The sequence below is a fragment of the Rhinoraja longicauda genome, chromosome 30 (genome assembly GCF_053455715.1).
Source record: "Rhinoraja longicauda isolate Sanriku21f chromosome 30, sRhiLon1.1, whole genome shotgun sequence".
Lineage (NCBI taxonomy): Eukaryota > Metazoa > Chordata > Chondrichthyes > Rajiformes > Arhynchobatidae > Rhinoraja > Rhinoraja longicauda.
Window position 1 is genome coordinate 3,269,204 of NC_135982.1, and position 19,895 is coordinate 3,289,098.

Here is a 19,895-nt window from a genome sequence, read left to right on the forward strand (position 1 = left end):
CTCCTGAATCCTGAACTCAGCGGGTCAGGCAGCATCTCTGGAGAAAAAGGATGGGTGACATTTCAGGGTCGGGAACCTTCCTCAGTCTGAAGAAACGTCCGGACTGGAAGAAGAAGGGTCCCGAGCTGAAACATCACCCGTCACTTTCCTCCAGAGACGCTGCCTGACCTGCTGAGTTACTCCAGCACTATCTGTAGTGTGGCATGAGTTAACAGGTACAGCTGTTGAAGGCAGAGCAGCAACGTTCTGTGAATGATGCAGTTGTGATATAAACCCAAAAGAACTTAATCACAGGCCAGAACAATGGATTTAAGGACTGTGTATTTCCAGATTAAAAATGCGACGAGCTCCACTAAAGCCCCATTTATTGCAGTATCACCCACACGGCAACGGTGGGACATTGGACAGCAGCGGCCTGTTGTGGTTCAGCATTTTAACTGGTACAAACATCGGTACACTGAAAGAAGCAAACGGAACAAATACTCAGCATTAAAATCCAGCAGAGAATAAAATAAAATGGAACAATATAAAATTGGTTTGAATAGATTAGCTTCACTGTAATTGTATCATTGCAATCAGAAATTAATCTTTAGTTTGAGTGGGAGAAGGAAACACGTTCACTGGGGGAATGCTGCCCTGCTGTGGTGCATGTAGACAGGTTCACTGGGGGAATGCTGCCCTGCTGTGGTGCATGTGAACAGGTTCACTGGGGGAATACTGCCCTGCTGTGGTGCATGTGAACAAGTTCACTGGAATAATGCTGCCCTGCTGTGGTGCATGTAGACAGGTTCACTGGGGGAATGCTGCCCTGCTGTGGTGCATGTGAACAAGTTCACTGGAATAATGCTGCCCTGCTGTGGTGCATGTAGACAGGTTCACTGGGGGAATGCTGCCCTGCTGTGGTGCATGTAGACAGGTTCACTGGAATAAAGCTACCCTGCTGTGGTGCATGTAGACAGGTTCACTGGGGAAATGCTGCCCTGCTTTGGTGCATGTGAACACGTTCACTGGAATAAAGCTGCCCTGCTGTGGTGCATGTGAACAGGTTCACTGGGGGAATGCCACCCTGCTGTGGTGCATGTAGACAGGTTCACTGGGGGAATGACGCCCTGCTGTGGTGCATGTGAACAGGTTCACTGGGGGAATGCCACCCTGCTGTGGTGCAGTCAGGCATGTGCTTTTTGAAAGAAGTGGCTCCATCTTTCCCCAAGTCCACCTCAAATGTTCAAGTCCATCCGAGAGCACCATCTTCCATCCCAACACTTCCAGACACTCTGGTCCATCTCTTGCACTTCCATGGACTTGTTTTTTTCTCCTAATTAGGCTTTTGCAAAGTCTTCTTTCTTTTAGAAATTCTATGTGTAATCTATATATACTTTGTTTTTTCCTGAAAAACTGTCAGGGGCAGTGGTGGAGCCCAATACAACAGTGGCATTTAAAAGACTATTGGTTAGACACATTGATGTGCAGAGAATAGAAGGACGTGGATTATGTGCAGGCAGCTGAGAGTTGGTCCTGGCATCTTGTTTGGCACAGACATTGTGGGCTGAAGGGCCTGTTCCTGTGCTGTACAGTTCTATGTTCTGTGTGTGTGTGCATGAGTCTAGTTGCTTGTGATGCTGTTTTGTTGTACCTGTACATAATTGTACTTATGTATGTGGCAATTAACTCCATGTGACCTGACAAATGGAAAGTGTGAAAGCCAGGCATGGAATGGCAGCCAGCATCAGAGTGAGAGTGGGCGCTGTGTCCACCCGACCTCTTCACCAACAATGACATCTGATACAGAGGCGCAGTAAGATGTCAAAGTGTTAGAGTTCTCACTCATGCAATATAGCCGGCTCGCGTTATCAACCTTTCCCACAAAATAATGAGGTCAATTTGTGATACTTCAGAGTACGTACAAGTTGGTCTCTGTTCCTGCATATGGATTTGTCCATGCACAAGTGTATTCTTGTGGTTGTTGACATGTGCAGGTCAACAAATGGAAGATGTATATGTGTGCAGATGTGTGTGCATGCATGTGTATCTGCGATCTAAAGATTTATTATCTGGGGAAAGGCAAGTCTATAAAGATCTGTCTGGAAACAATTTTGTTTTCTTACCTGGGGCAGTGTCACCTCTCCAGCTTCAGCTGTAATGCCCAGAGCCTGGCGGATGGTATCTAATGGAACATGGTCACCTGGAGAATCTTGCACAAAGTGAAACAGCACCTTCTCTCCACCTGAAACATGCAGCCAGCTTTAACTCAGTGATGGGTCTAGTCAAAACGTCACACTTCCTTGCCATTAAACCATAAGGATTAATGTTCCCGGGTGGAAGTGTGCAAGCAAGCCAGACTAGCAACCCAACATGGAATTGAATGGCTCCAGCATTGCAGCAAGTGCAGTAACATTAACAATATGTTCCACGCCTCAACTTTAACAAAGCAAAACAACCCAAGACACTTCATAAAACTGTTATTGCACAAAATTTGACAACAAGGTCCTAAGGAAATATGAAAGATGTTTTCACTAGTATAAGAGTCTAGGATCAGAGGCCATATCCTCAGAATAAAAGGATATACCTTTAGAAAGAAGACGAGGAGGAATCTCTTTCGTCAGACGGAGGTGAATCTGTGGAATTCATTGCTACAGTGGGCTGGGGAGGCCAAGTCAGTGAATAGTTTTAAGGTGAAGATTGACAGATTGTTGATTAGTAAGGGTGTCAGGGGTTATGGGGAGAAGGGGTTGAGGGGGAAAGGATGGATCAGCCGTGATTGAATGGCGGTGTAGACTTGACGGGCCAAATGGCCTAATTCTGCTCCGAGAACTTATGAACTCATGTGAAAGCAGAAGAACAGTGGCTTGGCAATATAATAAGATTTTAGGGAGAAAAGAGAAATAGAAAGACAGGTACTGAAAAATGCTACACAGTCTGAAAAAAGCACCTCAGAGAATGATGGTGAAGGCTGTAATTAACTGTTTAAATGAGTCGATCTCAGTCACAGTGCCATTGTTGCCACCTGCCATTATCCCTGAACCTCTCCTGCAGCTTTGTTTAGTTAAGTTTAGAGATACAGCACGGAAACAGGCCCTTCAGCCCACCGAGTCCGCACAGACCAGCGATTCCTGCACACTAATAGTATCCTACGCACACGGGACAATTTACAATTTTACCAAGCCAATTAACCTACAAATCTGTACATCTTTGGTGTGTGGGAGGAAACCGGAGCTCCCGGAGAAAACCCACGCAGGTCTCGGGGAGAATGTACAAACTGTGTACAGACAGCACCCACAGTCTGAAGAAGGGTCTCGACCCGAAACATCACCCATTCCTTCTCTCCTGAGATGCTGCCTGAGATGCTGCCTGACCTGCTGAGTTACTCCAGCATTTTGTGAATAAATACCTTCGATTTGTACCAGCATCTGCAGTTATTTTCTTACAGCACCCGTAGGCAGGATTGAACCCGGGTCTCTGGCATGGGAGGGTCGAAACTCAACCACTGCGCCACCGTGCTTCTCTTGCTGTTCCTGGCCCATTATCTCAGCTGTAGTTGGGGCTTTAATGTGTGCAGGCGGGTAAGTCTGCCATCTTGTGGCCAGAAAGTATCATTGCAGCAACATGGCTGACATCCGTTTAATTTTGAAATTAACTTACCAATTTACTTATCACATATATGGTTTAAAATTCCATCTAAATCTCTTGTTAATGAAGCCCCTTTGTAAAAATAAACACATTTTGAATTTTAATATATTTTAAAACCGTGTCAGCTACAACTGAGTGCACAGGGAAGTGCTGGAGAAAGTCAGTATGGTCAGGCAGCATGGAGAGAACTGGACAGTGATGTTTTGGGTCAAGACTCTTCTTCAGCTATTAAGCATAAGCTCATTAAAAACAGTACTAACTTGCATGTATTCAGCAACTTTCACCGTCAGTTTAATGCGGATAAATGCAAGATGTTGCATGTCAAACCAGGGTAGGACCTTCACAGTGAATGGTAGGACCCTGGGGAGTGTTGTAGTGCAGTGGGGTCTAGAAGCGCAGGTATATAGTTTCCTGAAAGAGGCATCACAGGTAGATAGGATGTAAAGAAGGCCTTCGGTACATTGGCCTTCGTCAGTCAAGGTATTGAGTTTAGAAGTTATGATGTTATGTTACAGTTGTAGATGTTGGTGAGGCAGAATTTGGTCTATTTATGTTCCGTTTTGGTCACCCTCCTATTTGAAGGATGTTGCTAAGCTGCAGGGAAGATTTATGACAATGTTGCCAGGACTCGAGTGCCTGAGCTACCGCGAGAGGTTTGCCAAGCTAGGACTTTATACCTTAGAGCGCAGGACGCTGAAGGGATGTGTAAATTCATGAGAGGATTAGACAGGGTTAATGCACAATCTTTTACTCGGAGTAGGGGAATTAAGAACCAGAGAATGTAGGTTCAAGATGAAATGGAAAATATTTAATAGAAACCTATGGAGCAGCTATTTCACACCGATGGTTGGTGGCTATGTGGAACGAGCTGTCAAATGAGATCGTTGAGGCAGGTACTTTCACAGGATTTAAAAGAGATTTGGACAAGTACATGGAAAAGAAAGGTTTAGAGGGATGTCAGTCAAACGTATAAATGGGACCAGCACAGATGGGCCATCTTGGTTGGCATAGACCAGCCGGGTCGATAGGCCTGTTTCTGTGCTGTTTGACTCTATGATCAGGCATGGCTTGAACGCACATCCCTCTGAATGGAAACGTTAAATCACTCAGATCTGAAGGAGTTGCTCCCCTCATCCACACAGGGAGGAATCTCCCAGCCCGCACATAATAAGCTTTTCCAGAATATTCCGAGGTGCACATTTACCTTTGCTGACAATTAGCAAACCTCCATTCTGCATCACGTCACCGGAGTAATTCCCAGAGATTCCGTCCTTATTTGCCTGAGGGGGAAAAGAAGATTGTAACGCAGGCGTTTCTGCAGATTGCAACTTCTTCAGAGAAGGCCGGACGCTGAGACCCTGGTCAGATACATCCAGTAATGCAGAAACTATAACATGATACTTCCAATGATTAAAGGTGTCTCCATATCACCTGGTGAAGGAAGTGGAAGATGAGCTTAAAAATGCATCAGGGCGATTTGAACTGAAATGTGGATGCTTGCTTTTCACATGGGAGATTGTGGAACTTTGTAAACCTATCCATCAATGAGTGTAAATACTGAAAGCTGAGTAGAGTTTTCATTGTATTAGTGGGTCGGAGGCAAGGAAGAGAGGCTCATCTGACCTGTGAAACATTCTTGAGAGGCCTCCTCCTTCTCTAAGGTCCATGCAGCAAAGACACAAATATCTTGCAGTTACTTGATAAATAGAGAGCAGACTTACTAAATTGAATTAAAAATATCATTCCAAACTCTTGCAATTATTTTCAGACATTGCTCCCTCTGCTGGCAACAAAGCATAAAACACAGCAAGGGGCTGGTTTCACACATTAAAACATCTTAAACACAGGGCCAGACTCTACAACGATTGTCAATAGTGTCTGATAAGAGGGCAGCTCCAGAGATAACATTGAAGCAGATTTTTAGTCATCTTGTGATCTAAATGTTCACTCCAGATATCAAATTCCAAACAGATAGACACAAAAAGCTGGAGTAACTCAGCGGGTCAAGCAGCCTTCCTGGGGAATAGGAGACGTTTACCCCGAAGATAGCAGGGAGAGAGGGTGTTGTAGAACTCCCATTGTGGAGAGGGGAACATCTTCAAAGTCAGCATACCTGGGGGAGATTTCACAGTAGATGGTAGTTCTGCAACACTCTCTCTCACTGATCATACATACATCTAGTTTTCCTCTCTGTCTCTCAGCCTGATGAAGGGTCGAAGCCCAAAACGTCACCCATTCCTTCTCTCCTGAGATGCTGCCTGACCTGCTGAGTTACTCCAGCATTTTGTGAATAAATACCTTCGATTTGTACCAGCATCTGCAGTTATTTTCTTATACCAAAATGTCACCTATTCCTTTCTTCCAGAGAGGTTGCCTGACCTGCTGAGTTACTCCAGCAAATTGTGCCTATCTTTGGGGCAAACCTGCATCTGCAGTTCCTCCTTAAAAAAAGTTCAAACCCCCCATTCACAAACCAGGCCACAGTCAAGGAAGTGTTGGTTCAGACCAGATAGTGCAGTACAGCTCACCTGCTTCGCAATCTGCTGCACCTTCTGACCCAGAACGGCTGGTAGCAGGCTCAGAGCGTTGTACCTGGGAGGGAACATCAATAGCATTGTTTGCCAGGATGCTTTTCCTTCTCTTTACCCTTCCCTCTCAGCAGAGATGCATGAAGCTCACGAGGTTACTGACCCAATCCGCACCCCAACTTCTCATTCGCAGCTCCTGAACCCCAAAGACCAACTGCATTCATCACTGCCCATCTGAGACCCCGAGGAGTTGACCTTTCTCCAATGACTGTGTCATTGTCATGGAACATGACAGAACAGTACAGCACAAGCAGAGGCGGGCAGCACGGTGGCACAGCGGTAGAGTCGCTACCTTACAGCGCCAGGGTCCCGGGTTCCATCCTGACTACGGGTGCTGTGTGTATGGAGTTTGTACGTTCTCCCCGTGACCTGTGTGCGTTTTCTCCAGAATCTCCACATTCTTCCCACGCTCTAAAGACGTACAGGTTTGTATGTTAATTGGCTTGGTATAATTGTAAATTGTCCCTAATGTGTGTAGGATGGTGTTAGTGTGTGGAGATCGGTTGTCGACACAGACTCGTTGGGCCAAAGCGCCTGTTTACGAGCTGTACCTCTAACCTAAACTAAACTAAGAGGTCCTTCTGCCCATAATGTCTGTGCCGAACATGATGTGAAGACCATCACTTATCACTTATCTACCCGCACATAATCCATATCCCTCCATTCCTCGCATCGCCATATGCCGATACAGTTTTGTTACTAACACGTCTGCATCAACTACAACCCCAGGCAGCACCTTCCAGACACTCACCACCCTCTGCACATCGCGTTCAAACTTTGCCCTCATCCTCCATTTACCATCAATCTTCTTGCCACCCCATCAACGTTGCTAATCCCAATCAATTTATCCCAGATTTTTGATAGAAAAGTCAAACCGGGCAACTGATTTCAAAGCCTCCATTCACCCCTGGACTCTCACCAATCTTCAGGAGGTGCTGAAGATCTGTCTCATTAGAAAAAGAGAAGAGTTCTCTGAATTAAATATTCCTCAGCGATATTAGTGATGGAGTACTCCTCCATTGTGGCATCTGGAGGGCATCGAGAGCCCAGCCTTTGACAAATACTGCCGTGCCAATACCCTGACACCCAACCGAAGCATCTCTGAAGGAAGATGGACACAAAATGCTGGAGGAACTCAGCGGGTCAGGCAGCAGCTCTGGAGAACATGGAGAGATGACGTTTCGGGTCAGGACCCTTCTTTAGTCCGAACCCAAATTGTAGTGTATATAATGGTAACTGGAACTTTAAGCACTGAGTACTAGAATGGTATAATTTGTGTCATGTGATATATTCAATATCTTCACATAGTCTCGTAAATATGCGAGCATGCACAGTGTACTTTTGTGAAATAAAGAAGCCCCACACTGGCAACAGCGTGTACTGAAACCCTGTGCTTGTTCCTATCTACATGCGGAAGCTGTAATATCTTACACAAATCGTCACCTATCCATGTCTTCCAGAGATGCTGCCTGACCCGCTGAGTTACTCCAGCACTTTGTATCTATCTTTGGCACAAACCAGCATCTGCGGTTCCTTTTCATTACCTCTGAAGAGGTGGTTCCCTTTGAAGATCGTTACAAAATCTGTTGTGGCTATGTTAACCAGATGCCCACCGTGTCTCGGATTCCTACCTACCTTTTATACCCCAAGTCCTTATAGCACTGTTTCTTCTCATCAATATACAGATCTGTAAAGACAGAACAAAAGGACTTTAGACACATATCCACATTGGAAGGAATTGGAGGTAGACACAAAATGCTGGAGTAACTCAGCGGGTCAGGCAGTATCTCAGGAGAGAAGGAATGTGTGACGTTTTGCAAGGGTCTCGACCCGAGTTATTGGCTGTTACTCCAGCATTTTGTGTCTGCCTTCGATTTGAACCAGTATCTGCAGTTATTTTCCTACAAATCTTGGAAGGAATCAGAATGTCAGTCTCCAAATCAGAAATGATTACCGTTTGGGTACAATAAGAAAATAACTGCAGATGCTGGTACAAATCGAAGGTATTTATTCACAAAATGCTGGAGTAACTCAGCAGGTCAGGCAGCATCTCAGGAGAGAAGGAATGGGTGACGTTTCGGGTCGAGACCCTTCTTTAGACTGAGGTTGGAGTACAAGCTACCCAAGCAGAATACGAGGTGCTCTCCCTCCAATTTGCACGTGGCCTCACTGGCAATGGAGTCAGTATGGGAATGGGAAGGCGCGTTAAAATGGTTGGCAACTGGGCCTTGATGGTCTGGTAAACCTCCTCTACAGACTTTCAAAGCTTCCACATCCTTCCTGTATTGGGATGACCAGAACTCCACAAGCAACCTAAACAAAGCCCTATAAAGCTACATCATGACTTCCTGACTCTCATACTCAATGTGCCGACCAATGAAGGCCTTCTTTATGCCTTCTTTATCACTCTATCTACCCTTGATCCTGTTTCATGTTTGAAATGATTCTGAGAAGTCCGGACGTATGAACTGCTGTGGATGCAGTCTTCTCTAGCTGGGGACTTTAGAACAAGGAGGCAAATCTTTGGAATTCTTTTCTTCAGAGGGCTGTCAGTCATCTAGTATACACATAGCCAAATTAAAAATTAAACAGATTTTGAAACGAGGATGTCAGTGATGTAGGGAACGTGTGGGAAAGTGAGATAGGAACAAGATCAGCCATAATCCTGGCTGTGGCTGGATCACACCCATTCCCTATGTTCTCAGTGCCGTTTCTAAATCAAATGATTGTGAGTTTGACCCCCATTCTAAAGAGATGAGCACAAAGGTCTCAGCTGGTCTCCCACCACCAAAGCTCCCACATCACCACCCGCCCTGTCGCTAGAAGGTGGATGCTTGTGTGAAACATGAGAGAGATAGTATAAGGGTGGCACGGTGGTGCAGCTGGTAGAGCTGCTGCCTTACTGAGCCAGAGATCCTGTCCTTGAGTGCTCTGTCTGTGTGGAGTTTGCACGTTCATCCTGTGACTGCGTGGGCTTTCTCAGGATGCTCTGATTTCCACCCATATCCCAAAGATGTGAGCTTTTGCGGGTTAATTTGCCTAAATTGCCCTTCGTGTGCAGGGAGTGGACGAGAAAATGGGATAATATAGAACCAGTGGGAACGAGTGATGGATGGTCGGCACGGACTCGGTGGGCCGAAGGGTCTGTTTCAATGCCGTATCTCTAAACCGAACGGGCGGTACGGTAGCGCAGCGGTAGAGTTGCTGCTTTACAGCGAATGCAGCGCCGGAGACTCAGGTTCGATCCTGACTACGGGTGCTGCACTGTAAGGAGTTTGTACGTTCTCCCCGTGACCTGCGTGGGTTTTCTCCGAGATCTTCGGTTTCCTCCCACACTCCAAAGACGTACAGGTATGTAGGTTAATTGACTGGGTAAATGTAAAAATTGTCCCTAGTGGGTGTAGGATAGTGTTAATGTATGGGGATCACTGGGCGGCATGGACTTGGAGGGCCGAAAAGGCCTGTTTCCGGCTGTATATATATGATATGATATGATGAACTAAATGTAGAAGCAAGCAGAGATATTCAAGGGTGAGCTAGATATTCAAGAGAGAGCTAGATAGAGCTCTTAAGGATAGCGGAGTCAGGGGGTATGGGGAGAAGGCAGGAACAGGGTACTGATTGAGAATGATCAGCCATGATCACATTGAATGGCGGTGTTGGCTCGAAGGGCCGAATGACCTCCTCCTGCACCTATTGTCTATTGTCAGAGGCTATTATATCCCTCCGACGTACTGCACGTTTCAATGGGTTCATGGCTGATCTTTTGCCTCATCTCCATTGTCGGTCTGTCATTGGGAGGTGACTGCAAACGTTGAACCCCTGGGTTACATTGCAACTGTTCAGACACGCCAATGAGACAGTGGGAGTTTCAACTTAGTTCTGCTATCTTAATGCACATAAATATGTTGGAAGCAGACTTTTGCCCTTTAGGAAATTCATTTACTTTCTTCAAGCCTGCTGTGTGTCGACAGACCACAGAGGGATCAACCAAAACGCCACCTGCAATGATAAGCCCATGATATCACCAAGATCTCTGCTCGCTTAGAAGAGAACAACCACTGACTGTATGTATTCATAAAAATTAATTGGTGCATAAATTATAGACATTACCACAGGGACATTGTTCAGGGAAATCAGCAATCCTGTTTAGTTTAGTTTAGTTTAGAGATACATCATGGAAACAGGCCCTTCGGTCCACCGAGTCCATGCCGACCAGCGATCCCCGCTCATTAACACCACCGTACACACACTAGGGACAATCTTACATTTACACCAAGTCAATTAACCTGCAAACCTGTACGTCTTTGGAGTGCGGGGGGAAACCGAAGATCTCGGAGAAAACCCACGCAGGACACGGGGAGCACATACAAATTCCGTACAGACAGCGCCCGTAGTCAGGATCGAACCCAGGTCTCTGGCGATATAAGGCAGTAGCTCTACCGCTGCGCCACCGTGCCGCCCATTCTGTTCTGTTAATCTGACCTCTTGAATCCCGCTTTTTCTGTGACCTCCACAAACAGCATTGGGAGTGACCCACAATGTGTCTTAAAGCCAGAATGGTGGGTGCAGCACTCCCTGGGTTGCCACCTTGGAGACCAGTCATCGAACCATGGCACCATCTACTCTCCCAACTCCATGTCAATGACCCACTGCATTGATTTTCAGATCTTGTGATTTCTAGGATCTCATTCTAATCTGAATAATTACATAGAAACATAGAAACATAGAAAATAGGTGCAGGAGTAGGCCATTCGGCCCTTCGAGCCTGCACCGCCATTCAATCTGATCATGGCTGATCATCCAGCTCAGTATCCCGTACCTGCCTTCTCTCCATACCCCCTGATCCCTTTAGCCACAAGGGCCACATCTAACTCCCTCTTAAATATAGCCAATGAACTGGCCTCAACTACCTTCTGTGGCAGAGAATTCCACAGATTCACCACTCTCTGTGTGAAAAAAAAACTTTCTCATCTCGGTCCTAAAAGACTTCCCCCTTATCCTTAAACTGTGACCCCTTGTTCTGGACTTCCCCAACATCGGGAACAATCTTCCTGCATCTAGCCTGTCCAACCCCTTAAGAATTTTTGTAAGTTTCTATAAGATCCCCCCTCAATCTTCTAAATTCCAGCGAGTACAAGCCGAGTCTATCCAGTCTTTCTTCATATGAAAGTCCTGCCATCCCAGGAATCAATCTGGTGAACCTTCTCTGTACTCCCTCTATGGCAAGAATGTCTTTCCTCACATTAGGAGACCAAAACTGTACGCAATACTCCAGGTGTGGTCTCACCAATGCCCTGTACAACTGCATTCTATTATTCTGACCAATAATTTTCCTCCAATTAATAAAAAAACTCACAACATCTTAAATTGTGGAGGTCATTGTAATACAGCACTAACAAGGGAATTGCAAGGCTTCCCATTATCTAGCTCATTGTCATAGAATCATACAGCACAGAAGCAGACAATTCTGCCCAACCTCTCTAGACCAACCAAAATGCCACATCTATGATCCTCCCATCTGCCCGCATCTGGTTCATATCCCTCTAAAGCGTTCTTATTTGTAGCGGCACAGTGGCGCAGTGGTAGAGTTGCTGCCTTCCAACGGCAGACACCCGTGTTCGATCCAGACCCTGTGATTGTTTGCGTTTTCTCCGTGTGCTCTGGTTTCCTCCCACACTCCAAGGGAGTAGGTTAATTGGATTGGTAAATTGTAAATTGTCCCTGATGTGTGTGGGACAGTGTTAGTGTGCGGGGATTACTGTGGTTGGCGTGGACTCCGTTGGCCAAATGGCCTGTATCCACATTGCATCTCTAAACTAAAGTAAATCAAAATGCCCCATCTATGCTAGTCCCACCTGTCTGCATTTGGCCCAAATCCCTCTAAACCTTTCCTATCAATGTACCTGTCCAAATATCTTTTGACGGTCATTGAAACATATTGTGATTTTGAGTGGTGCTAAAAGCCTTGGTACTTGGCAGTGACCTTGGTGATAAGCTGTTTTCAAAGATGGAAAATATGTCAATTGCTACTATTGGGGAGAGTCATTGCCCCTTGTATCAAACCAAGAAATATCAATGCGAGAAATGTTCGCCTCAATGCAGGTTTACAGTCAGGTCTGAAGGGGTTTGATGGTAATTGTAATTGGAGTACGTGGTAACTGTATCATAGAGTCATAGAGTTGTACAGCGGGGAAGCAAGCCCTTTGGCCCACACCGGCCAACGTGTCCTAGCTACACTAGTCCCACCTGCCGGCATTTGGCTATTATCTCTCAAAATCTGTCCTATCCATGTACCTATCTAAATGTTTCTTAAACATTGCGATAGCATCTGCCTCAGTTACCTCCTCCAGCAGCTCGTTCCATACACCCACCACCATTTGCATGAAAAAGTTACACATCAGGTTCCGATTAAATCTTTACCACATCACCTTAAACCTATGTCCTATGGTTCTCAATTCTCCTACTCTGGGCAAGAGACTGTGTGCGTCTACCCAATGATTTTATACACCTCTGTATGATCACCCCTCATCCTCCTGCGCTTCAAGGAATAGAGTCCTAGCCTGCTCAGCCTCTCCCTATAGCTCAGGCCCTCAAGTCCTGGCCACATCCTTGTAAACATTTTATATAGTTTGTTTAGGTACGTGCATGCACTGAACTCTTGTCAGCACACTTCTAAAAACATTCCACTTTCCTGGCGTTCCTTTTCCTCTGTGACACCGTTCTACTGTGACTGGTATCTGGTCCGGTGATTGTGGCTGCATGGACTGGGACTAGTGGGTAGGGAGGAGATGGTTGACTGGGAGTCAAGTGTGTGGAAGAGGAAGTGTAAGAATATCTTGAGGACAGAGTGTGGTTGATCTTCTGAGTTGGAGGACTGAATGTTCATGAATGGGAGTTCAGTTTGATGTGGTAAAATGTTTCCTTGCCCCGGATGCAAGGATAACTAGAGGGACTTGCGTTTAGATGGGACCTCTTTCCAGTGTGGCATTAATAAAACATGCCTGATCAATAACTGTGGAAAGATGGTAATTCAATTTCACGCCAACATGAGATTAAATTTCATTACGCAATATTGCAAATGAAAGACCGGACAAGATTAGATATTGTGCAAGGGTGAAATGTGGATGAAACTGATTCAAAAGTGATTAATTATATCCGAAGCACAATTTTGTCACTTAACAAGTCAGAATAGATCCTGGATGCCAAATATCCAGGTAATTATCAAGACATTCTCACAAAGCAGGGCTTCACTGAGCAAAGATTATGTCTCTATTAGTAATTTCACTTCAAATATCCAGTTTCACTGTCTAGCACTTTATGAATTGTTTGCCATATTTAGCTATAATTCCCCATCTGGAACAAACTGATTTCATCCTCAAATCTCCCAAAGTAGAAGGACTGTAGGCAGGTCCACCACCGATTTTCCGGAACTCTTAGTTACAGAGTCTTGCCGGTCCCACAGAGGTCACATAATAATGATACAACAATGCAGCAACTGGATGAACAGATCGTGTAGTGGAACCAAGAACCAGGCGATATAGGTTTAAGGTGAGGGAGGAAAGATTTAATAGGAACCTGAGGGGTAATCTTTTCACACAAATGGTGGTGGTTGTATGGAACGAGCTGCCGGTCGAGGTAGCTGAGGCATGTACGATCGCAACATTTGACAAACATTTAGACAGGTTTAGAGAGATATGGGCCAAATGCAGGCAGGTGGGAATAGTGTAGATGGGACATGTTGGTCAGTGTGGATAAGTTGGGCCAAAGAGCCTGTTTCCATACTATGACTCTACGACCCAACTGACACAAAGCTTTGACCTACTAATTATAGCCCTCCCATGCCTCCAAAGCACCATATTCTGCTACAAACTTAAATAAAATAAAAATGAAATGTTAATTATATGTGCTTACGCTTGACACCATGATTGTGACTTGGGGGCTTACTTACAAGCCGTGGCTCGGGTTAAATGTGAGCAAAATACGCTCAGAATTGCACAAAACCGAGGGTTCACCACCAACAACTATAGATGTAAATGAATAACTACACACGGCGCCATCTGTGGCTGCCCAGTGAATTACAAGTGCATGCTCGTAATTTTGTCCGGGTTAAAGGAGTTTAGTTTAGTTTAGTTTAGTTTAGTTTAGAGATACCGGACCATCAGTTGCGAGGAATTAGTGATGGGACTGATGTTTTTTGCCAATTGTGTTTTTCCTCCAGTATCTTTTCTCCTTTTTACTTTCATTAAGAATTTTATGTGCAATTTATGTACAATTAGTTTTTGTGTGTTTGTCCGAGTCTCTGTGTCCGTGACTTTGCAGCAAACAGGATCTCTCATTGTACGTGTGCCGCACTATTCTCTACATTACAATGTGTTTTATGGTTCATGGCACCAATTTCTTTGGAACTCACCTCCTTTGAAATACTGCCCGTCCATGAACTCCTTTACTCCCAGCTCCTCAGGTCCCACCCCCACCAAGTGCACGTCGTTCTGGTCGAAGACCTCCTTCAGTTTGCTGACCTCCTTCGCAGTCCAGCGACACACCTGACATCCAAATCTTCTCAGGAAGAGGATCACAGAGACTCGCTCCTTCCACACGGACCTCAGCTCCACAACCTACACGGATGTACATGTACAAAGAGATTCTTACCCCATGACACACGCGTGTTTTTCCTTTGGGTGGTCAAGACTTTGCAGAGATTCAAGGTGATATCTCACGGATTATACAGATCACAAAGGGAGGACCAGCAGCATCATCTCCAGAGCCATGGGAATGAGCCTACAATTGGCAGCTTCCACAAACAATTACATGAACTTCATATCAACTGGATGGCATTTAGTCTTTGGACTTTAGAGATGCAGCGTGGAAACAGGGCCTTCAACCCACTGAGTCCGCGCTGCCCAGCAATCACCCTGTTCACTAACACTCTCCTACACACAAAGGATAATTGACCATTTACAATTTACAGAAGCCAATTAACCTACAAACCTGTATTCCTTTGGAGTGTGGGAGGATTATACAGAATCTCTGCAAAGTCTTGACCACCCGAAGGAACACCCGGAGAAAACCTGTGCAGTCACAGGAAGAATGTACAAACTGCGCACAGACAGCGACTGTAGTCAGGATCGAGCCTGGTTCTCTGGCGCTGTAACACAGCAACTCTACCGTTGTGCCACCACACGTCCTAAGATATCATTAAGTCATTAAGATGAAATAAATATTCTTAGATCGAGTAGACGCACAGTGTCTCTTAGCCCAGAGTTGGGGAATCAAGAACCAGAGGACATAGGTTTAAGGAGAGGGGGGAAAGATTTAATAAGAACCTGAGGGGTAATTTTTTCACACAGAGGGTGGTGGGAGCATGGAACGAGCTGCCGGAAGAGGTAGTTGAGGCAGGTATTATCGCAATGTTTAACAAACATTTTGACAAAAACATGGGAAGGACAGGGCCTTTTTATATGGTACATTTATACTCATTCACATCTGGACTGAACCAGCTGATATTCTGTAGGTAACCCTTATGGTTATTAAAAAATTGTTATTATCTGAATGGTGGCCGATTAGGAATATTATCTGAATGGTGGCCGGTTAGGAAAAGGGGAGATGCAACGAAACCTGTGTGTCGTGGTACACCAGTCATTGAAAGTAGGCATGCAGGTGCAGCAGGCAGTGAAGAAAGCGAATGGTATGTTAGCATTCATAGCAAAAAGATTTGAGTATAGGAGCAGGGAGGTTCTACTGCAGTTGTACAGGGTATTGGTGAGACCACACCTGGAGTATTGTGTACAGTTTTGGTCTCCTAATCTGAGGAAAGACATTCTTGCCATAGAGGGAGTACAGAGAAGGTTCACCAGATTGATTCCTGGGATGGCAGGACTTTCATATGAAGAAAGACTGGATAGACTCGGCTTGTACTCGCTGTAATTTAGAAGATTGAGGGGGGATCTTATAGAAACTTACAAAATTCTTAAGAGGTTGGACAGGCTAGATGCAGGAGGATTGTTCCCGATGTTGGGGAAGTCCAGAACTAGGGGTCACAGTTTAAGGATAAGGGGGAAGTCTTTTAGGACCGAGATGAGAAAGTATTTTTTCACACAGAGAGTGGTGAATCTGTGGAATTCTCTGCCACAGAAGGTAGTTGAGGCCAGTTCATTGGCTATATTTAAGAGGGAGTTAGATGTGGCCCTTGTGGCTAAAGGGATCAGGGGGTATGGAGAGAAGGCAGGTACAGGATATTGAGTTGGATGATCAGCCATGATCATATTGAATGGCGGTGCAGGCTCGAAGGGCCGAATGGCCTACTCCTGCACCTACTTTCTATGCCTATGTTTCTATGACAGGTTCAGAGATATGGGCCAAACGCAAGCAGGTGGGACTAGTGTAGACGGGACTTGTTGGTCGGTGTGAGCAAGTTGGACTGAAGGGCCTATTTCCACAGTGTATGACTATGACCTAACTAACACAAAGCTTTGCATCCTGTCATTTTAACTCTCCATCCCACTCTGACCTTTCTATCATTGGCCTCTTATACTGTTCCAATGAAACATTTTTATATGGTACATTTATACTCATTCACATCTGGGCTCAACCAGCTGATATTCTGTAGGATAACCCTTATGGTTATTAAAAAATGGTTATTAAATGGTTATTAAACATTCTGTAGGATAACCGTTGTTACACAAATAATCCTGCAGTGACCCGTCCACATTACCCGTAACCCTGGCCCTGACAGATTAACAAACAGAACCCGCTTTACACAATCAGATTCGATTTTTAACTAAGATGATATTTGATGACCTCCCTCCTTCCCACCATGACCGAAATATGAGCATAAGAGAGCCCTTCAGTTTCTGTCACTGGATTAAGAACACCACTCACCATGACCGGTTTACAGTACAATTTACTCCTCATGAACAAATATAGTTAATCTGAAATTATCCCAGCTCTTCTACTTTGTATTCATTTCTTTCACTTAACCTATTACTTCAAAAACGCAAAACCAATTACCCCCAATTAGAAAGAAACCAATGATTTGCAGGAGCAGTGCTTCATAGTCCGCTTGGGCATCTTACAACCCAACGGTATGATCAGTGAGTTCTCCAGTGTTATGTCACTAAACCCCACCTGTGCTCCCTCTTTTTCTCTCCCTTCTCTTCCCTGGGCCACATCTGGATGTGCACCCATTTCTAACACTGTCCCACCCCTCTTTCCCTTCCCCTCATCGCTTTCCACCCAAATCCTTTCCTCTGGCCTCACAACTCAAGTCTCTTCTCTCCTTATCTCACACCCTATTGTCTCCTTTTCATATCTGGACTTTGCCATTCAACCTCCCTCACCTGTATCCACCCATTCTGAAGATATACCCCTCCTTTCCCTTTCCCCTGACTCTCAGTCTGAAGAAGGGTCTCCACCTGAAACATCACCCATTCCTTCTCTCCAGAGATGCTGCCTGTCCCGCTGAGTTACTCCAGCTTTTTGTGTCTACCTTCGGTTTAAACCAGCACCTGCAGTTCCTTCCCACCCATTCTGTCTGCTCCATGTGTCCCACCCCACCTCGCTTCCATCCCCCTCTCACCCCCCACACCACGACATTCAGTCTGAAGGGGCTCGGCCACAAACGTCGCCCCTGCACGTTCCCCAGAGATGCTGCCTGGATAACTCGGGCACCAATTTTGGTTCAAGGTTTCCTACATCTGCGGCTCCCAATTACCTCTCCCGTGCGGACACATCTAACGAGGTTGCTGCCCACTGCAGTGAGGTCCATGTTGGGAGGTGAATGTTACAGGTTACAATGGGTTGCAGCTTCTCACTGGTCAAGTTGCACAGCTGCAGATTTCAACACGGATCAATCACACCCTGTTGTGTTCCTGCTCGGTGTTCGCAGCCAGACTGTCGATATTGCTTGTACAACTGACCAACCCCTCCCTGTGTGAACTGACGCTGGTCCCCTGAGCCGAACAATTCCAGTGCAATGTCTGTCTGTCAGAGTCTGTTGTATCAGCAGTGCGGACTGACAAAACAACCCACGTTGCACAATCCCGGAAGTGTACAACAATAAATACTTTACATAAGGCGATAATTGCGAAATGTTGTCCATGAACTCAGTAAATACAGGTCGAGAAGGGTGTAACACGAGCGATAGTATCTCAAGGGGGTAAGAAGGGACCGCGGATGCTAGACACGATGGGCACACGCTACTCAGCGGGTCAGGCAGCATCTCTGGAGGAAAGGGACAGAGACCCTTCTTCAAACTGACAGTCAGGGAGGGGAACACTATAGGTTTTACTTTCCTCCAGAGGCGCTGCTGCCTGACCCGCTGAGTTCCTCCAGCATTTTGTGTCTGTCTTCCATTGCATTTTACTTGCATTGATCGAGTAATCAATGATTACTTGAGGGTCCACGCTCAGGTTCATTGCCCTCAAGGTTGGATACAGCAAAGGCGAAGCCTGCACAGAACAGTACCATCCCCTTAGCATTGTATTCCTGGAGTGGTCCGTTTGGTGAGAAAATGAACCAGCAATCGTGGTAGATCTTTCAAACCAAAACTGTTAACAAACACTCCAAGATTCAACAATAAGCATACCATTAGAAATTAGATTTACTTTTGAAAAGTCTTATAGAGGTGATCATACAGAGGTGTACAAAATCACAAGATGAATAGATCGGGTAGACGTACAGAATCTCTTGCTTAGAGTAAGGAAATCGAGAACCAGAGGACATCGGTTTAAGCTAAGGGGGGAAAGATTTAATAAGAACCTGAGGGGTAACTTTTTCACACAAAGGGTGGTAGGTGTATGGAATGAGCTGCCGGGGAGGTAGTTGTGGCAGGTAGTATCGCAACGTTTAAGAATCATTTAGACTGGTACATGGATAGGACAGGTGATAGAATATGGGTCAAATGCAGAAAGGTGGGACTACTGTAGATGGAGCATACTTGCCATTGTGGGCAAGTTGGGCCCGAGGGCCTGTTTCCACGCTGTATGACTCTATGAGTCTCTGAGTCTTTTACTTGAAGCTGGTGGGTTAAAGCAATTACAGTCCTTCCATCTGAGGAACATTCAATGTGGTCAGATATTCAGTTGCTGTTCCAGCAAGAATGACAACTGAACACCACCCACTAATGTTCACACTGTTGATGACAGGAGAAGAGGTGGAATAACAGGGCTCAGGGGTGAGAACTAGGCAGCAGATTAACTGACTTGCCCTTTCCAAGATGCAACATGGCACTGTGGCCATTGCAGAGAGTTGTAGATGTAGCCCAGCCCATCACACACACCAGACCCCCCACCATTGTCTCCACTCACACTTCACGTTGCCTCAGGACAATGGAATCATGGGCTGGTCCCACCCCAGCCATTCCTTCTCCCTGCTCCCACCGGGCAGAAAATACAGAAGCTTGAAACCGGGCACCAGTAGACTCAGGAACTTTACTATCAGGCTTTTGAAAGGTCCTTCCAGGAGCTAGGATACTCTCCGATTCACCTCTATGCCTTTGTGGACATTGGACTTTGGGTGTGGAACTGGTGCACTACAATGCTGAGAGCTATATTCTGCATCTTCCCCTTACTCAAGTACTTGAGTTTGACTAGATTGTATTTATGTATAGTATTATCTATCTGATCAGGTAGCATGCAAGACAAAGCCTGTCACTGTAACTCGGTACAAATGTAAACATAA

General features: G+C 45.6%; 1 protein-coding gene across 1 annotated transcript; it reads right to left on the minus strand.

The window, feature by feature from the left end:
• Positions 1-338: 338 nt before the first annotated feature.
• prxl2b (peroxiredoxin like 2B) lies at positions 339-18,229 on the minus strand. The gene is made up of 7 exons (XM_078425231.1): positions 17,929-18,229; positions 14,629-14,833; positions 7,851-7,902; positions 6,156-6,219; positions 4,832-4,907; positions 2,106-2,224; positions 339-457 (listed from the first exon to the last, which is right to left on the minus strand). Exons 1-7 carry the CDS (start codon positions 17,980-17,982, stop codon positions 434-436), a joined length of 594 nt encoding a protein of 197 aa, XP_078281357.1. The 5' UTR covers positions 17,983-18,229; the 3' UTR covers positions 339-433.
• Between the last annotated feature and the right edge of the window lie 1,666 nt (positions 18,230-19,895).